Source organism: Mercenaria mercenaria, chromosome 13, assembly GCF_021730395.1.
Source record: "Mercenaria mercenaria strain notata chromosome 13, MADL_Memer_1, whole genome shotgun sequence".
Taxonomy (NCBI): domain Eukaryota; kingdom Metazoa; phylum Mollusca; class Bivalvia; order Venerida; family Veneridae; genus Mercenaria; species Mercenaria mercenaria.
Window position 1 is genome coordinate 7,822,274 of NC_069373.1, and position 26,192 is coordinate 7,848,465.

The 26,192-nt window shown below is 34.0% G+C and overlaps 1 protein-coding gene across 3 annotated transcripts; it reads right to left on the minus strand.

Annotated features, from left to right (window-relative positions):
- Window positions 1-546: 546 nt before the first annotated feature.
- On the minus strand, window positions 547-25,621 carry LOC123529971 (amidase-like). 3 transcript variants are annotated; one of them, XM_045310617.2, is made up of 13 exons: window positions 25,475-25,499; window positions 19,205-19,323; window positions 16,275-16,385; window positions 15,840-15,969; window positions 14,622-14,794; window positions 14,181-14,320; window positions 13,836-14,036; window positions 9,485-9,559; window positions 9,209-9,365; window positions 8,980-9,042; window positions 3,397-3,530; window positions 1,201-1,354; window positions 547-898 (listed from the first exon to the last, which is right to left on the minus strand). In XM_045310617.2, the coding sequence occupies exons 2-13, from the start codon at window positions 19,221-19,223 to the stop codon at window positions 708-710; spliced, it is 1,548 nt and encodes a 515-aa protein (XP_045166552.2). In that variant the 5' UTR covers window positions 19,224-19,323; window positions 25,475-25,499; the 3' UTR covers window positions 547-707. The 3 variants fall into 3 exon arrangements, with proteins under 3 accessions (XP_045166552.2, XP_045166551.2, XP_045166553.2); XM_045310616.2 differs by lacking the exon at window positions 19,205-19,323 and having other exon boundaries at window positions 25,475-25,614; XM_045310618.2 differs by lacking the exons at window positions 8,980-9,042; window positions 19,205-19,323 and having other exon boundaries at window positions 25,475-25,621.
- Window positions 25,622-26,192: the final 571 nt, after the last annotated feature.

Here is a 26,192-nt window from a genome sequence, read left to right on the forward strand (position 1 = left end):
ATTACTATAAGAATATTTCTTTAAATTTGAAGTGTCTCAGGCTATAAAAATATTTGTGCAATCTCATAAAATTGTTATGACAACAGTTATAGGTTTACGTCTTGTATATTTTCCCTCGTTTCAAATGATTGCTATTGCTGAAATAAATTTCATTTTAAACACTGAAATAACAAGTCTAGTAATAAAAATAGTTAATTTAGCATATAGTTAATACATTATTTTTCCTTGTGTATAAGTAAAAGTATTCTGATACTATTTCTGTTAAATTTAAACACATAATAAAGAAGTAGGCTAATATTTGAATGCCATAAGTTTATATCTAATGTTTTGGAAAGATAGATACATATTTGTTAATATTTGTAGATATTATACATGTGTATAAGTAATAATATATATTATATCTATCTTTAGTGTACCTGTACATTTGTCTAAAATGTCTTTCTGTACTGCATTATATTGTTATGGGCCAGTGGCAAGTATCAAATAAACATTTAAACATATAAAAAACATAGGCATACTAAAAAGGATATTTTCATATATTATAGAAAAAAAAAACACTGCGCGATAACCGTCTAAATCGATCTGATACAATAAATCTTGGATTTATTAAACAGACATTTATGTATGTACATACAAATGAACAGATTCGCAATCCTTCATAAAGCTAAATAAATTCAGTAGTAAATGTTAATAGAATTTCACTCTGTTTATTTCTTTTGCAACTGTTCAAACGCAAACGCTGCTTGAAGGACCTTGGCGTCTTCAAATTGCTTTCCAACAATCATCATTCCGATCGGAAGTCCTTCCGAATACCCCGCATTAAGAGTAAGTGCGGGATGTCCTGTACTGTCAAATGGTGCTGTATTCTTCAACATGCCAAGCGCATTCTTCAACCGTTCTGAAAACAGATTTAAAAATTCTAAACATCTCAATTATCAAGTCACTTCTGTCACAAAACCTAGATGATCGAAAATATTTTATCTCGATTTGAAGTAATATGTCTTTCTAAAGGGAAGTCCGGAACGCTTTGCGTGCACATGATGACATATTTTCGCTTTCGAGCACATCTTTCTATTTTCTCAAAAGTCCATAAAGTACAAACATTTTATTACACCAGTCTCGCCAAACATTAGTAAATATGGCGCCCATCCGCATAAATGTTTTGTTAAAGTGTCACTGTCGAAAAGTTTGTAAGCAAACCTGGGAGTGTACAATCTTTTTTCGGCAGCAAAGGGGCTTTATACGGCAATGTCGGCATAACAAGGACGTCATACTTTAACAATGCCTCGTCGTATGCTTTCGTCAACTTCATGTTCAAATTCTGCGCACGTCCGTAGAATCGATTTCCATAAACCTTCAAATAAAAATCAAATTTATGATTTTACGTCATACCTCCTCTAGAAAGTGTTTTGAAATTAGAAAACGAAAGCACGGTTGCAGCAGGGGTCTGATATTTTTACAGTATAGTCATGAAATTGCAAATGCTTTAGCTATTGAAAATTTGATAGAAGATAACTTTTTATATGCGATACAAGATAACTTTTTGTATGTGATATATTGTAATATTAAAAATGTATAATTTTGCATTCCTTTAAACATTTTTACATAAAAAACTTCTTTAGAAAGACTGTACTTGAAAAATAAATTTTCGACAGTAAAACATATTTCAATTTTGTAAATTTTTATCATTTTGTTTTAAAGTAGTGTTTATTAATACATAGTTAGTTACAAACAAATTTTGAATATATATATTCTTTTTTTCATGTTATTTTTACTATGTTCATTGATTTTAGAAAATGTGAAATTTGTTGGAAAAATTTAATGACCGGTCTAAATAAAATTTGACGTTTTTACCTATGAACATGACAGTGTTACATATTAAAAATGAAAATGTCAGCACAAATATGAAACACATTTCAAAATTATTATTAATAGTAAGTATTATTTTATTTTTATTATTATTATTATTATTATTATTATTATTATTATTATTATACACATATCTAATGACCAAAGATTACAAGAGCATTGACTCTGCTCTTACTAAATGGACTCAATGGTAAACTGACCGATGCACAGCTTCAACTCGTCTGAAATATTTTTTCCATTACAGCTTCTGTTTGTTGTGGGCCTACTATGCAAATGCGTGGCTCTGGGGCTGTATTTTTGGTGCTCTGTGCTTCCGAGAAATCTACCCTTACCTATTATCATTTGTAAATCACCACGCTGTTTCAAACTACAGCACAGAGTTCCAACAGTGCATTTTAACAAAGTCAAAATCTACCACCTTGCTCTTCTTGTGAAAATATTGACCTCAGGACCGATATGACAGAAAATCGATGAAGTCTTAGGTTGAATGTTCAGGTGCACATGGTCTTTAATAACAACTGTTTTCATTAAGTTTTGTTGTCACTAAGGGATATATTTTTTCAAGAAATGTCTGAACATAGTTCGAGTTATGTCAGCAGACAGACAAAGTTTGAAAGTCTTTTCTTTCGAATCCAAACAGGTAATGAAGAAGTTATTCAAAACCAAATAATCTAACTTCTTAGACATATAAAACATTGACATTCGACAGTGTTACCATTTTTTCCAGATCATATAATTTTATACTTAAAGTGGCATACTTATCAACAGTGTACATTCCTGTTAACATCTAACTACTTGTTCCACAACACAACGCAAGCGTTCGTGAATTGAACGAAGTCGAAATTAGGGTGTCCTTTTTTTCCAAGTCCAAGTTATTTGCTATGCAATATGATATTCTGTTTACTTTTCAGAGAACAGAAATATCGCTAAACCTAGTAGAGGCCATGCTTTTAACAAGTTTATGTCAATGTAAGTTAAAGTTGTGTCTAAAACCCGTTTACTGATACTGAAAATTTTGTTGTTACTTTTAAAGATATTTTCTGTACATTCAAGCGGATGAATTCTATTTCTTTTCTCTCACCTTCGCAGAGGTTGTTCGGCCATAGCTAGTACATAGTTAGTGACGAAAGGGAGGTTGGAGTTCCGTCATTTTTTGTGCAATATTTAGCAATTGATAGACGTTCATAAAAGGCTAAAAAGAATTCTTTCGATCATGACAAACATTGTTTTTGACATGTAGTTTTTAACATTGCCATTGCATCTGGTGCATCTTGAATATCATTATATTCCAACTGCCATTGTAAGGCGAATGTTTCTTCAGTCTCAGCTATTATAACTGTACAAATTCAGTATCTACACAACATCTTAATGTAGAGCTTTATTATTTCTAATGAAAATAATGATAGATCACCCATTTATGCACTGTGATATATGGGTTCAAAACAGAATAACTCCCATCTTATAGCTCATATACCGGAGTAACACAATATAAAACATGACATGAGACTTATATTAAACTTGCCAAACCTTTTCAATATATTTTCCGAACATGCAGACCAGTTTCATTGTTTCAGACAGTTGTTTCGCCTCCATTTTATATCCATGGGAAAGTTTCGTCATAACTGATTCTCCATAGTAACCCTTGTAATGGTATCCAGCACCTGTAAAAACGTTTTTGCTTTCAGAATATTTAGTTAAAATATCGTTATCAGTCGAGCTGCATAGATATTTGACATTTTGTTGGGATAAAAACATGTACAGAAATATTTTCTTTTGAGACATATTGGAGGCTGTGGAATGTGTATTAGTATAAACGAATTACATGTCAGTAGCTGGCTATTATAATTTACGAATAAATATGAGCGACGAGGTTTAACGAGCCTACAAAATTATTATTTTCATGTACTTTACAAGTGTTTATTTTAATATGCATTTCAAACACTAAAATGTTTACGGCAAAGTGAAATCAAATTTTAACAAGGCGGAGAAAGATTACAATATTCTTTAACTGGTGGTAGTAGGTGCAAATAGACATTGTCGGCCTAAGCTGATGCGGACAATGAACTGTGAATGTGCTGTAAATCCTGGGGGTCTTCTCAAGACGTCATTCAAGTATTATATAAACAGAGAGTTAATCTACAAAAATACCATAAATTGTGTTTCCAATTTCATTGGATACATCTTCTTTCTGCCTTCGTCATCTGTCTGTCCGTCTACGTATAGCTTGATCGAGCTTCTCAGAATCCTCTGCTAGGATTTTAATGGAAATGATATGTATGAAGCCTTGTAGTGAGTATCCTCGGATTTTTTTTTTTGTAGAGTTAGGGTCCCTTTAAAGTATTTTTTGAATAAGATTTGTCCGAATTGCTTTATAATTGGTAGGATTTCAATACAATTTCATAGGAATGATCCGCACCAACTCTAGCTGAGCATGTATTACGGGGTTCATATTTCAATGATCTTGTACTGAGTAATGGTTCTTTGATTATCATACATAGAGTCTATGAAAAGATTATTTTCTGTAATTCTCCAATCCTTCTACCCAGATTTCACTGAAGCTTTACGGGAGAGATCGAAATAATATTTTTCCGGAGTTATGTCCATTATTCCGATGATTTTATTAAAAGAATTTGTTCGGACTACTTCTCCTAGTATACTATTTGTGTGATTTTACTGAAACTTCTTAGGAATGATAGTTACAGGCCTAATTATTCATAAATTATGGATTTTACGTTAATTAGGAAAGTTTGCAAATAAACAAAATCTATGTAAGATATGTTTTATGTGAAATATTAATGGTTGCATTTCAGTAATTGTTCAACAGTATAACTGTTGTTTTAAACAACAATATACATACAAACTTGCAAAACTATTTTAAAACGACAATATTCCTTAAAGTTAATACACATTCGGGAATTTTAAATTTAGAATTGGGAAAAAACATACTTTTTTGCTTTGGGATTATCTCCTTTTACCGGAGATTTATTGGGGGAAAAGTGCTGTTTAAGAGATTTTTGTCAACGCTTTATTTTAAAATTCTAGTCCATAATTTAATGATAGTAGGAAGTGCTTGGTATAAAGCCTTGTTGAGCATATCATTGGTACGTCCCGCTCGAAATATTGTTCCGGAGTTATTACCTTTAAAATCTTTTTTGAATAAAATGAGTAGCAAACCTAGGTACGGGTCCTGCCGTTAAACAATTTTTCACTGATATATGATTCTTTGATTTTTACACTAAATTTCACGTAACACCGTTCATACTTTTCATAGTATTCAGTATATATTGCTGTAAGTTAACATTAACTTCCCCGTTTTATTTCCGAAAAAAAAAAACAGAAAAAAAAAACACTTTCTCATCAAGGGAGAAAAATCTTTTTCCTATAACAAATATCAAGTGACGTTTAGGATTTTTTGTTGAAATATCTCTCAAAAATAATTACATATCCGCCCAGGGTGATGTCTAGCACTTTCATGTATAAGAGATTGTCTAGAAAATAATGTAAAAAAGACGATAATTTGTTTAGGATTGCGCACTTTAAGCATATAATTTCAGTCACTTAATAATAAAACCCACGGGTTCTACCAGTTTCATCCATTAGGCGTATAAATAGTGATAGTTTAAAAACACACTAATTTGAATCGAACATCAGATGATCACCAAACTGTAATTACACGATCTCCGGTCAGTATAATTTCAGTATGCACAGTTAATGGGTGTGACTTATCACTGTGTTAAAGCAACTTAAACATAGTCTATTCGTTACATTTTAGCATTTTCCATGAATAAACAGCAACAGTCATCTCATAATTTTCATAAATGTAACATATGCTCAAAATTGAAGGAACTACTGACCATTTTCAGTCAGACGTATTTCATCCAAACAGACCATACAACCTGGTTCATGACACTGTTTGCAAAAAGAAACAGATATATAGACAATTGTTTCTAAATCAATATAGGACTTTTTTTTTAATTTCAAATGTTTTAGTATTAGCAATAAGCAATCAATGAAATTAAATGTTTTGAGACACACAATGTTTAGAATTAGCAGTGACGATTTGATAGGAAGGATTGCGTCTGAAATCATCACCTCTTATTCATTTGAGGAGTTTGGCAGTTACTTGCTGAGAACAGGTTAACTTGCACCATTACACAATCCAGGAACCCTTTTTAGGCCAACTGTCTGTCGTTACATTACTGAAATACTGTTAAAACGGCGCTTACAACAACAAACAAAAAATGAATAAATGTGTTTTGAAACGCTCCCTAGACAGCTAGACAGTCCGCATTCGATGTTCACAGTCAGACTTCCATTAAACCGACAATGTCTAATAGGAATATCCGACTCGAGGGGTAACTGTTTTAGCGGTAACTAGGTTGTGCCGACGTCCGTTAACAGGTAGTACGTCATGACGTCACAAAGAAAACCTCATGTAATAGTTCTGGTTTTGTTTTATTATCTGCCACGTTATGCCCCCCCCCCCCCCCCCCCCCCACGACCCCCACAAAAAATAACGTTTTTGAAACGGGAAATATATTGTAAGGAACAAGAAGGAACTATCAACGTATTTGATTTTTATCCGGTTTTACGTAAAATCATTATATAATTATTACACAAATCTGCAGCTTCATTTAGCATTAGCGGGTGTGAGAGTTTTCCAGCACCGGTGAAATCACCAGAAATCCCAGTCCGGTATGCAAGAAACGTTCATAAATAGAAATGACGTCATGAAAAGTTTAGGCCATTTGAGACCATTAAAAAGTTCGATAAGGTCACCTACATGATCTCAAATGGCTTAAATTTAGTGACAGAGTAAAATATCACACAGCAGTGATGGTTAACAAATCTATGCATAACATGGTACCTATCTACATGACTGAAATATTGAGTGTCTCAAATAATAAATTGCATAATCTATGTTCAACAGCCCACAAAGATATTGTTTTGCGTATACGTATAACACCTCGTATAAACTATCTTAAAGATTCATTCTCGTACTTCAGCATTAATATTTGGAATAAAATACTGGCTGAAATTAAGGAATCGAGTACATTACAAGCATTCAAAATAATTTCTAACGACATTTGTTTATGTTACAGTCCAGTGCTTAAAATAATTATATTATTATAGTTTTTATATACAATGCTGTCAGTTATTTTATTTATTTATTTTTTGTTGTTGTTTGTTTATTATCTGTAATATTCTTATAATTATGTGTCTGTAGGATGGATGATTGTAAAGCTTTACTCGTATTTAATACATTGATCATTGATACATTTTTCAAAATACGATTTTGTGAAATTTATCGTAAATGTTTAGTGTTGTATCCAGAGATATTTAGAAGGGCGGAGCGCCCCGCCCTTTTTTTCTTGCGCCCTCCTGCCCGTATTTAGCGCCATTCGATGTGTAACTGCGCCACTCTAAATGCCCTTTGTGAAGCGCCGCCCTATTCCACTAATCACGCGCCGAAACTGCGATTGATTGACAAGCAATTAAAGCATCAATCGGCCGTTTCTCGCTATCGCTAGTTATGTCATGTAATCAAGGTCGCGTGTCTGTGTGTATTGATCCGTGTACATTAAACAGGGTGCAAGTTTATCGAGTCGATTACATAAATGTATATGCGGCGAGTGTTTGTCATCGAAATTGATTGGGATAATTGTTGTTTTTCGCAGAAAAATGCGACCGATTGTAAGAAATGTTGGAAAGTATTTTAATTAAGGATTGTTTTTGTCACGTCGGCAATCATCTGAGGATTAACTGGAATTAATTTAAACGGTAATTAAAAGGTAATTTACTATAATTTTCTTATTGTACAGATTTTTTTGGCCAAGAAAGTTTTATGTAGGTTGTCATTCTTTCTAGAAACTTTGACATTACCAGTGTAAAAGTAAATCATGCCTTCCGAAAAACGGAAGAAAATTCAACTCCAAAATGCTAAAATTGCACAAACAAACAGGAGTTTAACTTCGTTCTTTAAAAGGTAAATAAATCTATATTTTACTTGTTTACTCATACTTATGAAGTGATATGCGTTTCTGAAAATACATTTTGAGAAAATTAATGTATTCGTTCACGTATGCACGTGCATCAGTGACTTGCGTCTGATAGCAGTGCAGAAGTCATTTTAGTTTGTGAAGCACTAGTCACGTGCTATTTTCAGTTTTTACAACTATTTTAACTGTTTAAAAGTGAGAAAATACTTCTGAAAAAAAAAGTTTGATATCTTAGAACTACAAAATAGAATGTAAACAGTCATGTACATGTGATTTACTAAGAACGAAATTTGTTGTTTTATAGAAAATAACCTGTCTTTCAACTTTACCCTACTTATTATGAACAGTTTGGTACATTCTTTATGATAAACCAGGGTCCATGTGGCGTAAAAAAAATAAAAAAAAAAAAACATTGTTTGTGTACATGTGTATTGTTGTTGTTCTTAACTGAAGGCCATACTGAAAATAAGTTTACGTTTCATTTTCATGTTATTTACACTTTGTATGTTACCTTCATTAAATAAAGATATTATTATAATTATTATTATTACTATTATTATTATTATTATTATTATTATGTTTTACTGACAAACAACAATACACAGTTCCAGTTTAATTTATAATTTGTTGGTAATATTATTCATTCTTACTTTAATGTATTTTCGAAAACATTCTATAAGGGACGGAGCATAGCTATAATTAAGGTAATTACTTTATATACGTTTAAACGTATACAAAGTAAATTAAACTTTACTAGCATGATACAGTTGGGATTTTATGCTGTAATAAGGTGGTATAAATGAAAAATGCATAAGCAATCAAACAGTCATCACTCTACCTCTTCAGTCAAGATTTTGGCGGGCATTTTAAAGGCTTTTGTGTCGTCCATAGCCAGCGGGTTATCTTCCTCATATACATCATTCGAGGACAAAAAGTAATTATTTGGTCGGGAGTGTAGGTATTTTGAAATTACTTACAATGTGTATTGAAAATAAAAACGTTACGTATTTTATTTATCAATCAATGACAACGGCATTATCTTTATTGTTATAAAAGACCACGAGTCAAAACAAAGTAAGTTTACAAATATTTAATAATGTCAATATCTTACCAACTCCCCGGACCATGCACTGATATGTCCCTTCTATGAAAATCGGTGACCAAATAGCGAAACCTGAAATATAACTATCAATGATTTTATGCATGTGTATATGACTCACGTCATACTTATATATTCGATGTTTCTAACTATCCATGAACGTTATAGGACTCGGTTTTTTATTCCTAAATATTGTCAAAGATGTCAGAATTATTTCTAAGCCAAAACTTGAATATTATACCATGAGTATGCATGGGTACAGAAACATCTTCCACTTGCGCTCCAGCTTTGCTCAGTTGCTGGGCCGCTTCTCGTACAATAGACTGGGCGTCACTGTCACAACCTGTGAAACCCTCAGTCACCAAACCTATCTTCCAGCCCTCAAGTTTGCCATCAAGCTGAATGCAAAATAAATGCATTTTAGCATATGAACGTTTCTTCTTCTAAGAATGCAAAATATTACCACGAACTAAAACAAATATCATCGCCTTTTTATTTGTAAAACCGGTATACTTACAAGTTCAGTGTATTTTGGCACCTCTAGGTCACGTGGTTGGCGGGAGTCGCGGCCTTCGTCATATCCAGCAATAACCTAGGAGGGAAGCAAAGTAAACTGAATGAAATTAACGGAAACAACATTTAACTTCCTTTTACTTTAAATGAAGACTTCAAATAACAACATAAATATATCCTAAAAAGAATTGAACTTAACATAATATTTCATTACCTCATACTACCTAAATTAAGCCTCACATATGTTAAAGAATAAATATACATTTCTCTTCGAGCTAGGGTCAAATATTGGGAACGAGTAACAAGAACAGTAGTAAGCTAAATTCACTCATATTTGAACATAATCTCGAGATATTATATTCAAAGGTATGAAAAAATTCTGTCGGAGAAATAACACACATTTTTATTGAAAAGTTCGAAAAAAACTACTACTACTACTACTACTGAGTAACCTCAATTCCTGATAACCTTAATTTCGTGATACCGGCAATTTTACATGTCGTAAACTTCGTTGTAAAATTGTTGTAGTTTTATAGAAGCCCACCTCTAGCAAAACGATAATACAGGCAGTATTCTCCAACTATCTTTAGCAAGCCAGGCCAACGAGAGTGTTAATTTGTGAATGCAAATTAAATTATAGCAGAATATTTGGGTCAAAAATGATAGAAAACGAATAAATTTCGAATGTTATGGGGCCTCTGTTATTGTAGTACCTTTCATTCCGTTTAATTCAACCATTTCGCAAAGGTAACGAAAACAGTTCTATCAGTCTTAAAGGAAGTTCTGGTTGATGTTTAAAAATGGCAGCGCCCACCAATAAGCAAAATAAAATACGTTTTGAAACTGTGACAATTAAACGAGGAAAGATTTTCACTTAATTTCTAAGTAAAATAGTTTGAGTTTATACAATCATTATTTACGAAATCGCGCGCTGTTTTGCCTTACCATAATGGAAACTGGTTACTCGAGGGTAAGTACTACTACTATACCACATTAATTTTATTTAACACTTTTTTCATGCACACTCTCATTAGTGCTTTTACATATTTACATTCCAAAAGTACAAACGATTACGAAGTTAAAAGAAACAAAGAAGAACTGCTTTAAACATTAAACAAGAGATCACAGAGTGATCTTGGCGCCCACCAATGTGCCATTTTTGAGTGTTCCAAATTTCAAGACTTATTGACTAGCTCAAGGTGAAATTTCACTTCCGTACACAACACTGTGCATGTGGTCCAAATTCGAAAGCTGTAGCTTGAGAAATGTAAAAGTAGGTCACTAGATCAATTTCAAGGACAAAGTTCTTTGTACACAAAACTAAGCATGTGCATCAAGTTTGAAGGCTGTAGTTTGAGAAATATGAAAGTAGGTCACTAGCTCAATCTTAAGGTCAAAGTTTATTTCGGTACACAAAACTATGCAAGTGGTCCAAATTTGAAGGCTGTATATAGCTTGAGAAATGTGAAAGTAGGTCACTAGGTCAAAATCAAGGTCAAAATACACTTCAGAACACAAATCTATGCATGTGGTCCAAATTTAAACCCTGTACCTTCAAAAATGTGAAAGTAGGTCACTAGGTCAATGTTAAGGTCAAAGTTTGTTTCGGTACACAATCCTATGCATGTGGTCTTAATTTGAAGCCTGTAGCTACAGAAATGTGAAAGTAGGTCACTAGATCAATCTTAAGGTCAAAGTTCATTTTGGTACACAAAACTATGCATGAGGTCCAAATTTGAAGGCTGTAGCTCGAGAAATGTGAAAGTAGGTCGCTAGGTCAAAATCAAGGTCAAATTTTATTTCGGAACACAGAACTATGCATGTGGTCCAAATTTGAAGCCTGTACCTTCAAAAATGTGAAAGTAGGTAACCAGGTTAATGTAAAGGTCAAAGTTTGTTTCGGTACACAAAACTATGCATGTGGTCCAAATTTGAAGGTTGTAGTTTGAGAAATGTGAAAGTAGGTCACAAGAAAAAAATCAAAGTCAAATTTCATTTCGGAACACGAAACTATGCTTGTGGTCCAAATTCGAAGCCTGTACCTTCAAAAATGTGAAAGTAGGTCACTAGGTAATGTCAAGGTCAAAGTTTTTTTCAGTGCACAAAACTATGCATGTGGTCCAAATTTGAAGGCTGTAGCTACAGAAATGTGAAAGTAGGTCACTGGGTCAAAATCAAGGTCAACTCATGTCAAGGTTCATCTTGCCACTCAAAACCATACATGTGGTCTAAATTTGAATGTTGTAGGTTATTGACAAGAAGATTTTAAATATAAATATAAGTCTATATGAACCATGTGACCCCCAGGGCGGGGCCATATTTGACCCTAGGAGGATAATTTGAACAAACTTGCTAGAGAACCACTAGATGATGCTACATTACAAATGCCAAAGCCCTTGGCTTTGTGGTTTGGACAAGAAGATTTTCAAAGTTTGTCCCTATATAAGTCTATGTAAACAATGTGACCCCCGGGGCGGGGTCATATTTGACCCTAGGGGGATAATTTGACTAATCTTAGTAGAAGACCGCTAGATGATGTCACATACAAAATATCAAAGCCCTAGGCCCTGTGGTTTTGAGCAAGAGGTTTTTCAAAGTTTTTCCCTATATGTCTATATAAATCATGTGACCCCCGGAGCGGGGCCATATTAGACCCCAGTGAAATAATTTGAATCATCTTGGTAGATGACCACTAGATGATGCTTCACACCAAATATCAAAGCCCTATGCTCTGTGGTTTTGGACAAGAAGATTTTCAAAGCTATTCCCTATATAAATCTATGTAAATTATAGAAATAAACAAAGGGCCATAACTTACTAAAAATTGTTGAACCAGTCTGATTTTCAGGGGGACATAACTAGGGTACCAATACATCATTCTGACAAAGTTGGGTCAAAATCCCCCTGGTAGTTTCTGAAGAGATGCTATAACGAGAAATTGTTATCGGACTGAAGGACGGACGGACGACGGACCATGGACGCAGAGTGATTTGAATAGTCCACTACTGATGATGGTGGGCTAAAAAAACATGAACACACACGTGAAAAACAACTACAGAAATATAACAAGTACAGTATATACACATTCTATTTTATTAAAAAATGAGCAAGATACACCAACCTTTCAGGTTTAACGCCGTTTTTCAACAGTATTTCAGTTATTTAACGGCGGACAGTTAAAGGTGGATAATCAGATTTTGGCCATGTACGGATTTGTTCGAAACTTTAGCATCTGATCATTTACACTCATTTATGTTCACTTAACACTTAATACAAATTAGATTTTCACTGGAGGTATTTTTAAAATTTCATTTTCCTATCCTGGTTGCCCAACCAAGATAGAGATATTTTATCATAAGTATAAATTTGATAAACACACTTTGCCTAAGGAAATGTATAAATATTAGACATATTGTAATATATTTGTAAAATATTTGCATTAAAAAGTATGTATTTAGATGGAATTCATTAGAAACGCAAGTTTGAAAAATTATTATTACCTCCCTTTGCCTATCTTGGTTGCGCAACCAAGATAGATTGGAAATAAATGAATTCAGAAGCTACACACAGCTTTTAAACTTGCATTTTGGTTCAGATTGTTCAATAGTTGATATGTCTATCAAATGCAAATGTAAAACTAGACATTGTATCGAAATAAAAAGAAATACCCAGCTTTTTATATACTTTCATATTAAAGGGGAGTAATTACAAAATTTTATAAAAATAATAAAATATACATTTCAAATAGGAACTCTATGTAATCGGTCTTTTTGTTCCTTAAATAATTCTCTACCAGAATATACAAAAAGTAAAAAATGTCATTAAATGTTGTTTAAATGTGATTGACCACCTTTAAGGTAAATTTTTCACGTTTGATAAACCGGAAGTGATGACCAATACAAAACCTGTTCTCAACAAATACCTGCCAACTTCTCCACATGATTCAGAGGTGGAGGACGAATGATTTCAGACACAATGTCTTAGCAATTCGTCACGGAGAACATACGGCACAACCGATGATCGAACTCACGGCTACGCGACCCTTAGACCGGCGCTCTCACTATTGTGCTAAGCCAGCGGGTTTAGGTGTAAAATTATGTATATTGTCACACAATCCAAGGTGAAGCAGAGCAAATGTTTAACTAGTTAGAACTGCCCGGATGATGAATGGAACTGTTATACTATAATCAAAAACGACGGGCAGTGACAGGTTTTCATCATATTCAAAACGACTTCGTACTGCGAATATGCATTGGCAGATTGGTGTTGTCATTCATGTGGATGAGTTTATAAACTCTAAAGAATTTGTCAGTTTCAGTTTATTGTTATCAAAATATATAAATTTTGATACTTACTTCTAACAAAAGAGCACAGTCCCGAACATTTCTGGCCATTGGTCCAAGATGGTCGCATGTAATTTCAATAGGAAGAGCTCCTGTGTACGGTACCAAGCCCCATGTAGGCTTATACCCCACAATTCCACACCATGATGCAGGAATGCGTATGGACCCTCCCTGATCTCCGCCAATAGCCATATCAACATCACCATTGTAAACCTGTCATAGGTCAAAGAAATTGTAATACATTGAATAGTCAGTCATTTCGCCAGCGATAAAGGTGACAAAATGAAACAGCAGTCAAGAGCAAACGGCAATTCTCAGTAAACAGACACCATTTTACTGCCAAAGTAAATTACATACCGCTACAGCGGAGCCTCCACTGGAACCCCCAGCAGATCTCGACTTGTCGTGTGGGTTCAAGGTTGGTCCGGTATCGTTGGTCCAGCTACTCCCGCTAAAGCACATATGTTCACTATTTGTTTTACCAAGGATTCTTCCGCCTAAAAGGAGATACGTTTTGTAGTCAAACAAAGTTTTACTTCGAACCGTGTCGTTATACCAGCTACAGTACTTGTTTGTAATAGCCACATCGTACCCTAAATAAACCCACAGAAATTTCTGTTGGTTCTTTTTGTTGCTGTTGTCGTTGTTGATTTTATATTATTTTTCTAGATTTATCAAGAGCAAACACATGAAAGTCATCATAAATACGACAGATATCCAGGTCTTAACATCGACGGAGCTTCAGTCTTTAATGACAACAATAATTAACATTTTCAATAGTCAGTTGGTGAAATTTACCTGCATCTAGGATTCTGGTAATAACAGTAGCGTCAATATCAGGTACAAATCCTTCCATTATCTTCGATCCATTCATCATGGGAACGCCAGCTACACACGTATTATCTTTGATACCAAATGTTTTACCCTTCAGTTTCCCTTCTGGAGCGCCCTCTATATTGCATTTCCAATACCTAGGATATAAATGTTCATTAAATGCTATACTCATACAACTGCACAAAATAACTTTGAATACTCAAGAAGACAAAAATTATTTTCACTAAACATGTATGATGTCAATCGAAGGAAAAACTGTCGTATAAGTTTTTGTTTCCGGGTAACAGTATCACTAAGAACAGCGAGTAGATTCTAATTATTAGCATTTAGAACTAGGCATTTCTATTTCTATAGACTCTAAAGACTTTTCGGTGTTGTTGTATTTAATCGTTTGGCTACCTGTTTAAAGAGCAGAATGTTCATAATGTCCAGTTTCAAGTGTTATATATACAAATAAACTATTCTAATTTTTATATGAGTATACATTTAGCAATTAAAATAGAATAAAGCCACGACGTATGGTTTCTAATTCATATTTGACTATTTAATTACTTTGCTGTATACAGATATATTCCTTCAGTATCATATTTTGTTTGTACATAATTTTGTGTCTGAATTTAACATAGGCTTTATACCAATAAAAGACATTGTTCTTTGTTTCATATAAAATTCAGCTACTTCAGATTCAGAATTTTGATTCAGTTTCTAGATGTTCACTCCGTAGCAGACCTATTTGCCACATTTGCTTAGAAAAACGAAAAGAAAACGGGATGTTGAATAGTATGCATAGATATACAATAAAATCTGGAAAGAAGGTCCTTCGGAAGCACCGAGAACAAGGCAAACAGTGAAAATTACAGACACAGTTTGATTGAATACAAGTCCGCTGAAGTCATACATATACCCTAATATTGCCGCATTTCAGAAAACGGTCATCAGAATAAACACCCTACTTTCGTTTTCAAGCAAGCAAGTTGAAAACATGCAAATATAAGCATGACAAGTGTCTTATTTTATGTAAAATTAATTACACCTGTGAAATAATACCAATTTGACCCCCGGTTTACGCGCAAATGCGCGAAAAATGGAAAAAAAATAGGTTTTATTTATTAGGGACCTTTTTTCGACTACACCAAGGAAACACATTTTTGACTGAATTACTGCACTGTTTATAACCCATACCACGCATTGCACTGATTGTCTTCAGGTTCCGGTCTGTAGCCAGGTACTCTGGGATATTTAACCGGAAGGGTTGGTGCAACCAGGTCACTTATAGTTTGGTAACTTCCTGCCAGTGTCTCCCCCATGTGATCTGTTATGAAACGATACGTAAGTAGATTTGTCATCTTTAAAAGTACATAAGATACAATTATTCTAATTTTCGATATGATTTATCTCAAAGATATCTGGGTGCACCTACAGCTTCGTACTCGAAAAGTTTTTGTTCAACGTGCAAAAACGTATCTTGAAAACTGTTTTAATTATCTTCACTCAATAGTGTCAAGCGAACAATTTAAATCAAATCATTAAATAATATTTTCAAAACCTTTGCTCCGGATATCATCGGACAGTTTGCTATTGTATCCCTTAACCCTTAGCTAACATATTTAGATCCACCTTGTAAATGTTCCAGTTCACCATCCTTGCAGTGCAGACCCAGCTCCTGTGCAAGTTCTGTTAACTCGGAGATACTTGGCGTCTGTGCCGCCTGAGCTTTGTATAAACAATCTGAACACAGAAGACAAAGATACAATACTTTAGTGAGGTAAAAAATGTTTTCTCAACCCACAAATGATAAATAGCAAATATTATACAAAAACGTGCTTATCCGGACGTTTTTCGTATCATTTCCAAGTGGGTTTAATGCATTTCGTATCGTTCAAATCCGCAATATACGAAAAGTAACAGAACCAACGAGATATGACCCAAAAGACTCCGATCAATAAATCACTACAATATTCCTTCCATTATGTACCTACATACGAAACAGTAGTAAACGGATTTAAACACTGGGTCAATGATGATACAAGATGTTGCATCAACGTTTGATAAATTCTGAATTTTGAACGAAAACATGAAAGAGTACATCACACATGTAGATAATAATGTAATAATTAAGAATAAAAGCATGACTCATCTATGTACCAAATGTTTTGACTGGCCATGTTTAGGATTTTAAAATGATACAGTAAAAATGACTCATTTGATACACCTTTTGATAAATTAATAATCTTGTGTTTGTATTTTTCGGCGACGCCGTCTAAATTCGTTTTCGTTACCTATGCCACGTGACTTCAGTTTGCAAATCAAACTACTTGATAATGCATTATAGATAATTTATCAAAATGGAAGATTTATGCAACACTCTGCCTGATTGGACGAGAGTGTCAATTTCTTTCACTCTGTTGATTGTGCTACGCTGAGTGAAATGTAGACAAAGCGTTTATCCTAAACTACGCTGTTCACAGTTTTAAAACTAACTTTGGCTTAGTATATTTAGCAAGAATATTGATATATCTCAAAATGATAAGTAAGTTCAATAAATATGATAAAAAACCTGTTCAAATACCAACATATATCAAATTAAAGAAAGAGCTGAATACGGTCTGCGTATCACATGGATAAGGGTGTGATAAGAGTCTTTTATGTAGAGAAGTGCTTTTTAAAAGATTTTTCTTGTTACAATTGTCGTCTGTATATGAAAAGGTTTCTTGCTTTTGTGACTTATTCAGATTGCATATTAAAATGAGTAATTGTTTGCTTTGATATATTTGTTATAAATTATTTAACTGATTTATTATATATGAATATTTTTCTTTAGTATGGTATGCAAATATTGAACTCAGTTGAAATCTGTTTATTATATATATGCTATATAATGACTGAATCTCATTACACTGAAATGAAGGTACGCTGCGTACAGTTTATCTATGTAATATGCCTACGGTCAAACTTTGCTTATGAAACACAAATATTGAAATAATTACAATTGAATATTTTGCTTGACCTTCACTTTATTATAGGTGTGACGTCATTGTCCAAAGATTCATGAATAGCAAATATGCTATTTGTTAAAGCGGGATCAGTTGGCCTATTTTAGAAATAATTAAAAATAATAAATAAAAAAATCCTTTTATTGATTTTTTCTCATGTATTCTAATCAAACTTGATTTGTAGCATCTTTATTAGGCCCGCAGCCAACTTTGTTCAGCTGGGATATTTGACCCGATTTAGGGGCTGCTAGAGCTAAAACTAGAAATGCCTTTATACAGCGTCTCATGAACAGCCTGGTGGATCTTTGTCATACAGGTCTGGAGCATCATTATAAGGCCCTCTTCCAAATTTATTTATATAGGAACTTGGGCCCTATTAGGGACCACTATAGCTAAAAGTAGATATGCCTTTCTTCGCATTAACCACTAAAATGTAATGAATTTTTATCAAACTCGATGTGTAACAATATCGTATTAAAGGTCCCCTGCTATTTTGTTACAAATGGGGATAGGGACCAATTTAGCTAAAAATATAAACACGTTTAATGACCTCTTCTCATGAACCGCTTCATGAATCTTCATCAAACTACTGCTGTAATTATTCGTCTAAGGATAAACGAAACAAAATTGCAACCCTACGAAACCTTTGCGAAAAATTAAAAGAGAACCATTTAAATTGTTAAAGTGCGGTGTTTAGTTTTGCAATTTGAAAAATGTTAGATGAAAGATGAATGTTAGATGAAAAATTCATAAACTTCTTTCCTTATTACAATTCGCCGACCATCATTTTTAAAGATATTTCTTGTTAGTCTATAGAATATTATATCAAATGATATTGAACCCATATATTTCAGACTCATTTTTGATAAAAAATAACTACTTTGTTTGTTTAATAAGTTGCATATAATTTTTGCACAACCTATACATAACGTTTATACTGTTTGTGCTTCTATATGTATATTTTTTCTTATAAACGTTTACAAGAATATTTCCATCACTAACAACACGCATAAAAGTAGATAGTATATGTATCAAACTACATTTTCTGCACTTGCGCCGCGGTCAAACGCTTAATATTAGATTTATATAAGGACACATTTCAGTGAAAGGTTCTTAACCACAATTGTTGCTCATGTAATTTAAGAACAATCTCACGTGTTTCTGGTAAGTATCCAAAAGTACTGAATCAGTTTCATTCAAACTTGCAGTAAATATATTAAAACCACAAATTGAGTTAAAGAATTATTTCAGACTTGTACATTAGTACGAGTAGGTATACGAAAATAAACGGGGTTACCCGCCTTTTTAGGGCCTGAAAAAAGGTATATTCCACAATGTATATGACTTGTCGGTTCAATCTGTGCCTATCGAGGAACATGTTCAATATTATCAAGGACTCGAAGCGTCTGGCTAGCTCTATAAAGAATTATTACATGGCTTGTTGTTAATATTTTGTGTTATTGACTGGTCCATAGTTCAACACTAAATTTTGCTGGGCTAAAGTAAAAAGCTGAAGAAAACATTATTCCTGCTGTAATGGTATAAAACACTTACTGAATGACATCCCGGTCATAGTCAAAACTATGTTATTCCTGCTGTAATGGTATAAGACATCCCGGTCATAGCCAAAACCATGTGTTCTCTGTCTTTCAGACTTCGGGTAGTAGTTTTTACTATTGACGGACAAGCCATTAAAAAATGTACAATAAATTACCAATGCACTTTAAATTCTTACTTTTGCCGTGTGATTGCAAACAACATATAAGGCATTTTTCAAAATATATAATTTATTCATCTTACAACAACATTCCGTTTTTGAAAAAAAAAACTTATAAACATTAAAAAAAGTTACATTTTATATGAATATAGATATATACTTTGATAACTTTGATTTATTTTTACTGAAAGTGGTTACCATACAAATATTTTTTTCGAAAAGCGTATGCACAAAGTACTTTCGTAAGTGGCAAGTTAGCTGTCATAGGTCAGTGCAGTCTTAAAACTTGAAGACAAAATTAACTAATTCATTTTGGGTTATGAATTGCGAATGACGGTAACCGACTGTAAACTGTAATGATTTTAAATAGGCCCAGCTCATTACTTAGAAAAAGTAAGAAAACAGACTTTGCTTGCAATTCCACAGTTATTTTGAAATGTTTTATATTTCGTCAATGTGTACTTAGCTGAAACTGCACTTCAAATATAGACTCTGTCTGGTTAAAGGATTGTTCTTGTTATATTGATAAATAAAGGGAAAGGAAAGCTTTATTAAACGTCGCATACTACTTGTGACAAACTAGGTATCCAGTAACAGGGTTAAAAATACACCCTAGTATAACCCTTCAGTACTGAGTGACAAGCAAGGGAGGCACCAGTACCATTTTTCACGTCTTTGGTTTGACGAGGTCAGGGATCAGACACAGACTTTCCGCACTAGAAGCGGACATTTTACGATTGAGCATACATGTATAAAAGTATAATCTTTAAAACCCGCGGTCTCATCGAAACGTCTGACAGCTTTAGATAGCATGTAATTAAAAGAGACAAGGCATACTGTAGATATATCGCTGCATGATTTCAATACTCTTCTTATATTTCACAATATCTGTTACTAATGTCAACACAGCTAACCCTCCCGCAGATACATAACACGCTGCGTGCATCCACTTAACGTTAAGTTCATGCAAATATTGACGTTCAGCAGTCAGTTACATTCACGTGTATTGTGCCACTCACTATAAATGATGCAGATTATAAAATCAATAAAATATAGTAGAATATTATACCATATTCGCCACTCTAAATCAAATTATTTTGCTAGGTATTACCACAGGCACGGGTCCAGTGTATATTTTTTGTTTAATGTAAAAAAAATCTGTTGTTTTTTTCACTCAAATATACTTTATATATGTTAGTCAAATGAAAAAAAATCGATGACAAAAAATCCGGTCACAGTATCACATACATTGAAAAGGTGAACTATGCGAGCGTTACGCTATGGGGAGCTACTCGGCAAACTTGTAGAACATTTCAAAATCGGAGTTTATACACTTGCAGCCGCTACCTGCATGATTGCACCTTCCAAACATTCAAAGCCTTCCATAAATACTAAACTGACTGCTTTGAAATACACAGTACAAGTCTCTAGGAGCGAAATATTTCAAATATCCCCGGCGATTTCAGCTGCCAAACGAAGTGATAAAAACCAGGAACACGTCCGCTATCCGGAATGAAATAACCGGGGATAACTGAAATATTTTCGCTCGTAGAGACTTGTACTGTGTTTTCAAAGCAATTTATGGGGTCAGTTTAGTACTTATGGAAGGGCACCGTGTAAAATATGGAGTGGAGTCGTGGAGTGGGGTGGTGGAGTGGAGTCTGGAGTCGATTTTGGAGTCAATTTTGGAGTCAATTCTGGAGTCAATTTCGGAGTGGAGTCTTTTTTGGAGTCAAATTTGGAGTCGGTTTTGGAGTGGAGTCTTTTTTGAAGTCAAATTTGGAGTCGATTTTGGAGTCAAATTTGGAGTGGAGTCTTTTTTTGGAGTTGATTTTGGAGTCAAATTTGGAGTGGAGTCTTTTTTTTTTGAAGTCAAATTTAGAGTCGGTTTTGGAGCAATTTGGAGTAGAGTTTTGTTTTTGCAGCTCTTTTGGATTGGAGGCATGGGGTAATTTCTCTCAGGCCTGTAGTCACTAAATATACATGTATGTAATTATCACTTAATGAAACAGTCTTGATTGATAAAATGTGCCTTAAGGCAAATGGTCTCTAATTTTATGCGGCCTATCAAGCAGGAATTTTTTTTAAATGTTAAAGGATGTTGCGAGTGGAGTCTCATTGATGCTTAGTGCTACTGAAGTGTTTGGTATATATTAATTATTATTGTCATTTTTGTGGTGAATTAAAGAATGGAATTCCTTATAAGGAATGGAATTTCTTAATTTTATGGTCGAAGAAAAACACAACAAAACTGGTTATAACTGTTTTCATCACTGTTTTCCTAGTTATAAAATTTCTGTTAGAGTCTGTCTTTTAAGACAATAGTCATGTCATTATTGGTAATATTACGGTTTACCAAGGGTACTTCCCAGAAATACTTTGGATATTATAATTTCAAGTAGCATTTATTTCACGAAGAAAGAATTCAAAGATATCAGCCTCTCTACAAATCTTGTTCGGTCTTTAGCATTGTTTTCACAAGAATGTCTAGAAATCTGATCAAACCATTAAATAATGCATAGAAGTTTCTAAACTTCTGAAAACAACGAGGGTATTGCAGACTTAACGTGAAAGGGAACGTAATAGCAATAATTCTAAATAAACACTTAGAACGTTTTTTTCGATATCGCCCCTCAATATGTCTTTGTTGATTTATTTTAAAGTTACAACAAAAGCCTGCGTTTTTTTAAACCAATGTTTTAGAGATTTGACCATTTACTTTGTTCAAATGATCGGTCAGTTTGTATAAAAAAGGGATAGGTGATTTGGTCTGTTTTAGGGTGAATATTGGCTCGATCCTATTGAATGTACTGAAAAATATCTGTAATAAAAATATCTCTTTAGTCTACTTGCAGACCTGCTGCATATTTTTTCACATGCGTGTATGTCTACTTAAATAATACATTTTGCATGAAATTTATTAAAAACAAAACAAAAAAGAACAAGATTTACGTTCATTATATTTACTTCAAATATACCAAAATGCACCATTTGCTGTTCTCATTTTAAAAAAAATTCTTGGAGAGGATACCCCCGTAACCCCAACACCACCCTTGCGTACTGTGAATAAGGTCCTGCATAGGTATCATTTATAAATTTTGAATATTGACCAGCAAAGACCATGGCTGGTCATGGTTTGCATTGTTCGCAGAAGGCAGACCTATTTACCTGTTTACTATTTAACAGTCTGAACTTAAAATTTACAAAATGCAAATCTTAAACAATGCAGATGTTTTGTCTTTATTCATAGTTGAGCCACACCATGAGAAAACCTACATAGTTTACTGCATTTGCATAGAACTAGATCAGCCTGTACTATTCTCATTCATCTGATGTTCGACATGGTACCCGAGAACCGTGGTAGAGCTCTTGTATGCTAGAATGGCCTGCACAGGCATGAAGTTGATCAGAATTCATATAGTTCTTTAACAATTTGTCTTACTCGAATATGGTTTGAAAGCAAATTTTGTATGGAATGAAAAGATGAATCAAGAACCAGACTAGTGCCAATGTATTTTTTGTGAATTGTACTGTTGTCTATTATAAACACATATGCATAACACACAGTATTCTATCTGTCATTAATTTCATAAGTATTATCATGTCTTATTATATGTGTTATTATATTATGTGTAATGGTCACTCATTCATGAAATGTAGTTCCTCCCTCCTGCACCGCACTAGCGTATAGCGTGCCTCTTCTAAGAACGTATACATGTTTGTATTATACTGTTAAATCAGTTATCTTGTATTAGCTGTAGTGAATAAACGTAGTGTTAAACAATCCCGTCTTGGGTCAGTCATTTATAATACAAATCCCTTTAAGGGTCCGAAATGTTCATATATATAATCAGAACATTACATTATGCCGTTTGTAGTAGATAGTCAATATTTAATTACCTAAGTTGTTTTCTTGTTTTCATTTTTCCTGATTCATTTTAAAATTTTAAAACAATACTTTCTCATTAGTTAACATTTCAGGTTTGAGTAATCTTCAGGCAACATCTGGCCCAACATCATAAATAACCATGAAGGAACTAGGGGTCAAGTCCTGAGATGAATGAGATAGAGAGTGATTTGTTGTAATTAACTATCCAATGTAATGACAAGTTATTCTTACCAATCTGATACGGTTCATTTGAGAAAACATCAGTAACATCAGTAACTGTTATTGTTATTTCTAGAGGAGTATGATATTGAGCCCATGATTCAACAGTTTACTAGTAAATGCATGTGTGAAATATTGTATGTGGATAATTATTTGGAAGAGACATATAAACGTAGGATTGTTTAGGTTTTATCAAATTTTGACTCCAAAACCGACTCCAAATTAGACTCTAAAATTGACTCGACTCCAAATTTGACTCCAAAAATGACTCCAATGTGACTCCAAATCGACTCCAGACTCCACTCCACCACTCCACTCCATGACTCCACTCCATATTTTACACGGTGCCCTTAGGTGGCAGGGGAGCGGTTTCGTAATTTGGCCCCGGTCGATTTTCTGTATAAAAATCGTACCATAAAACGGCCAAAAGAAGAAATTAGTGCCTAGATAATGACTATTCATGCCATTTTGTTTAAAGCAACACATGTGTCTATATCTAGCAATGCCATTAAGCTATATAGTGGCTGGGGTGGTCCCAAAGGATGGATGGGTGGCCTTTAAAGGGTGTCCCGATAGGATAAGTACGGTAATCTGCATTTGTATACCAAAATGATGTTAAAAGTACATGGTTTTAACATTTGAAAGGCTTTAAAATGTAAATATCATGTGAAATTAACTTTAAAGGCAGTAAATAGTTTTTCGGGGTTACTTTGATTCAGAATGCAAATTTTGGCTGATTTTTGCGTGGAGGGGTGGGCACTTTTGTTGGCTTATTCACCGGCTATCTTGCAAGGTACGGCAACACTTTTTGTTCAGTTGATTTCACTATAAGTGTCTTAGGATTCAGGACAGGTTACATTTTATTTTATCTAAACATCTTAAAAACTTAAGGTGGCAGGGGAGCGGTTTCGTAATTTGGCCCCGGTCGATTTTCTGTATAAACAGGACAGGGTAGATATAAAGGCATATCTATCTTACTGGTTATTTATCATTATTAATTCTTTAATATATCTGGGGAATGAGGAACGGTTAATGATTCTACATGGCGGGTGTTTTAAAATTCCTAGGTCCGTACTTCCGGTTGAGGCTAAAACATAAACATCAGAACAAAAGTCGACCAGACGCTCGGCTGTTATCCATCAACTTTTTTTCAAGTGAAAATTAGGGAAATAAAGTGGTGGTTGGGAGACACATTCCACACCACCTGGGTATGCATCTATGTTCGCACTATACATATATGCTACGAAATTGGATTTAAAAATACAAAATGGATGAATGGCAGAGTTCAAAGTGAGGCCCGGTTAGGCTAATTTTGGTCTATAAAATTTGGGTGATTTGGCCAATTTTCACTACATCTGGCATGGAAAGCGACAGGTGCATAGGACCGGAGAGTCGTCTTTATGTAGTCTATAGTATCTGCAATAGTACATAGTAGTTTCAAAGAAAAATAAGCAAAAACGAGATTTCTATGGATATTTCAACACTGGTACCCACACGTCAATGTGGAATTCGCAAATCTGCACTCCCCTGCCACCTTATGGAAGGCTAAATGTTTCGAAAGTGCAACCATGCAGGTAGCGGCTGCAAGTGTATAAACTCCGATTTTGAAATGTTCTACAAGTTTGCCGAGTAGCTTCCCATAGCGTTAAGCTTTTTCAATGTATATGATACTGTGACCGGGTTTTTTGTCATCGATTTTTTTTTCATTTGACTAACGTATAAAAGGTTAATTGTGTGAAAAAAAGGGGATTTTTTTATATTAAACAAAAAAATATATACTGGATCCGTGCCTGTGGGTATTACGTGCACTTATAGGCGTAGATATAAGTAGCAAGTTCATGGTCACTGACAACACCTGTATTGAACATATTGCGCACTACGATATACATATTTGATGACCCTTGTTATACAGTACCATGAGTACTCTTAAAATAGAATATTATTTCATGTTACAGAAATATCAAGTGTTTAAAAACATCTGATTAAAAATGAAATATACCTTGTCCTTGTTTATCCGCCATTCTAAGTTTTACGAAGGATGTGTATAAATCTCGGAGAGTTTCCACGCGTGTATACTACATAATCAGTGGAGTAAAACTCTGATGCATTGTGTATAACACGGAGCCATCCTGCGACTGTTATAAATCTGACGATGAAAGGCTAAAACACATTGTATTCAGTATATTTTGCACATTTTCAAACAATAAATGCAACATATTTCTTGCAACCAAAACATTCCAACAATGAAAGGCCCATAGTTTGACAAACAATTAAAAAATATCACTCTTGTAGCGCGAAATTTCTACCGAAGTCTTCTGGCATACATGACGATGTTACAGACCTACAAGGCCACCAATCAACTTCATTCAATTGAACCATGTATTAACAATGCTTGAAACTCTTGTTTTGCTCAAATTAAATAGTAATCCAGTTTCGTAGTCATCTGAGTTCTGACGCAATTCCATTAACTGATTATATTGCTTCAGTTTGTACTTCTTATTAAGGTGGTCAACTGCTGATCCTAAGCATGTATAATCGTCATCGTAATCGTCAAAACCAGTGTAATGTTTCAAAGCATTTGGATTCTTTCTAAACTTTTCAACCGTAAAAGGTGCTTCAGAGTCTACTGGCAGTTCACATTGAATGGCAACATTTATTGTTGCCGGCTCAAAATTTCCTCTGGTATTGTTTCACTGGACACTTCTACTTACATCTGA

What these genes read in the sequence shown, in the direction of transcription:
- LOC123529971 (XM_045310616.2), bottom strand. Translation starts at nt 25,496, where the DNA reads ATGGCGGATAAACAAGGACAAG. An exon ending in TACCAGAATCCTAGATGCAG is followed by an intron (nt 14,321 to 14,621) that starts GTAAATTTCACC and finishes ATCTCCTTTTAG; the next exon opens with GCGGAAGAATCCTTGGTAAA. An exon ending in AAAAGATTGTACACTCCCAG is followed by an intron (nt 899 to 1,200) that starts GTTTGCTTACAA and finishes ATCTGTTTTCAG; the next exon opens with AACGGTTGAAGAATGCGCTT.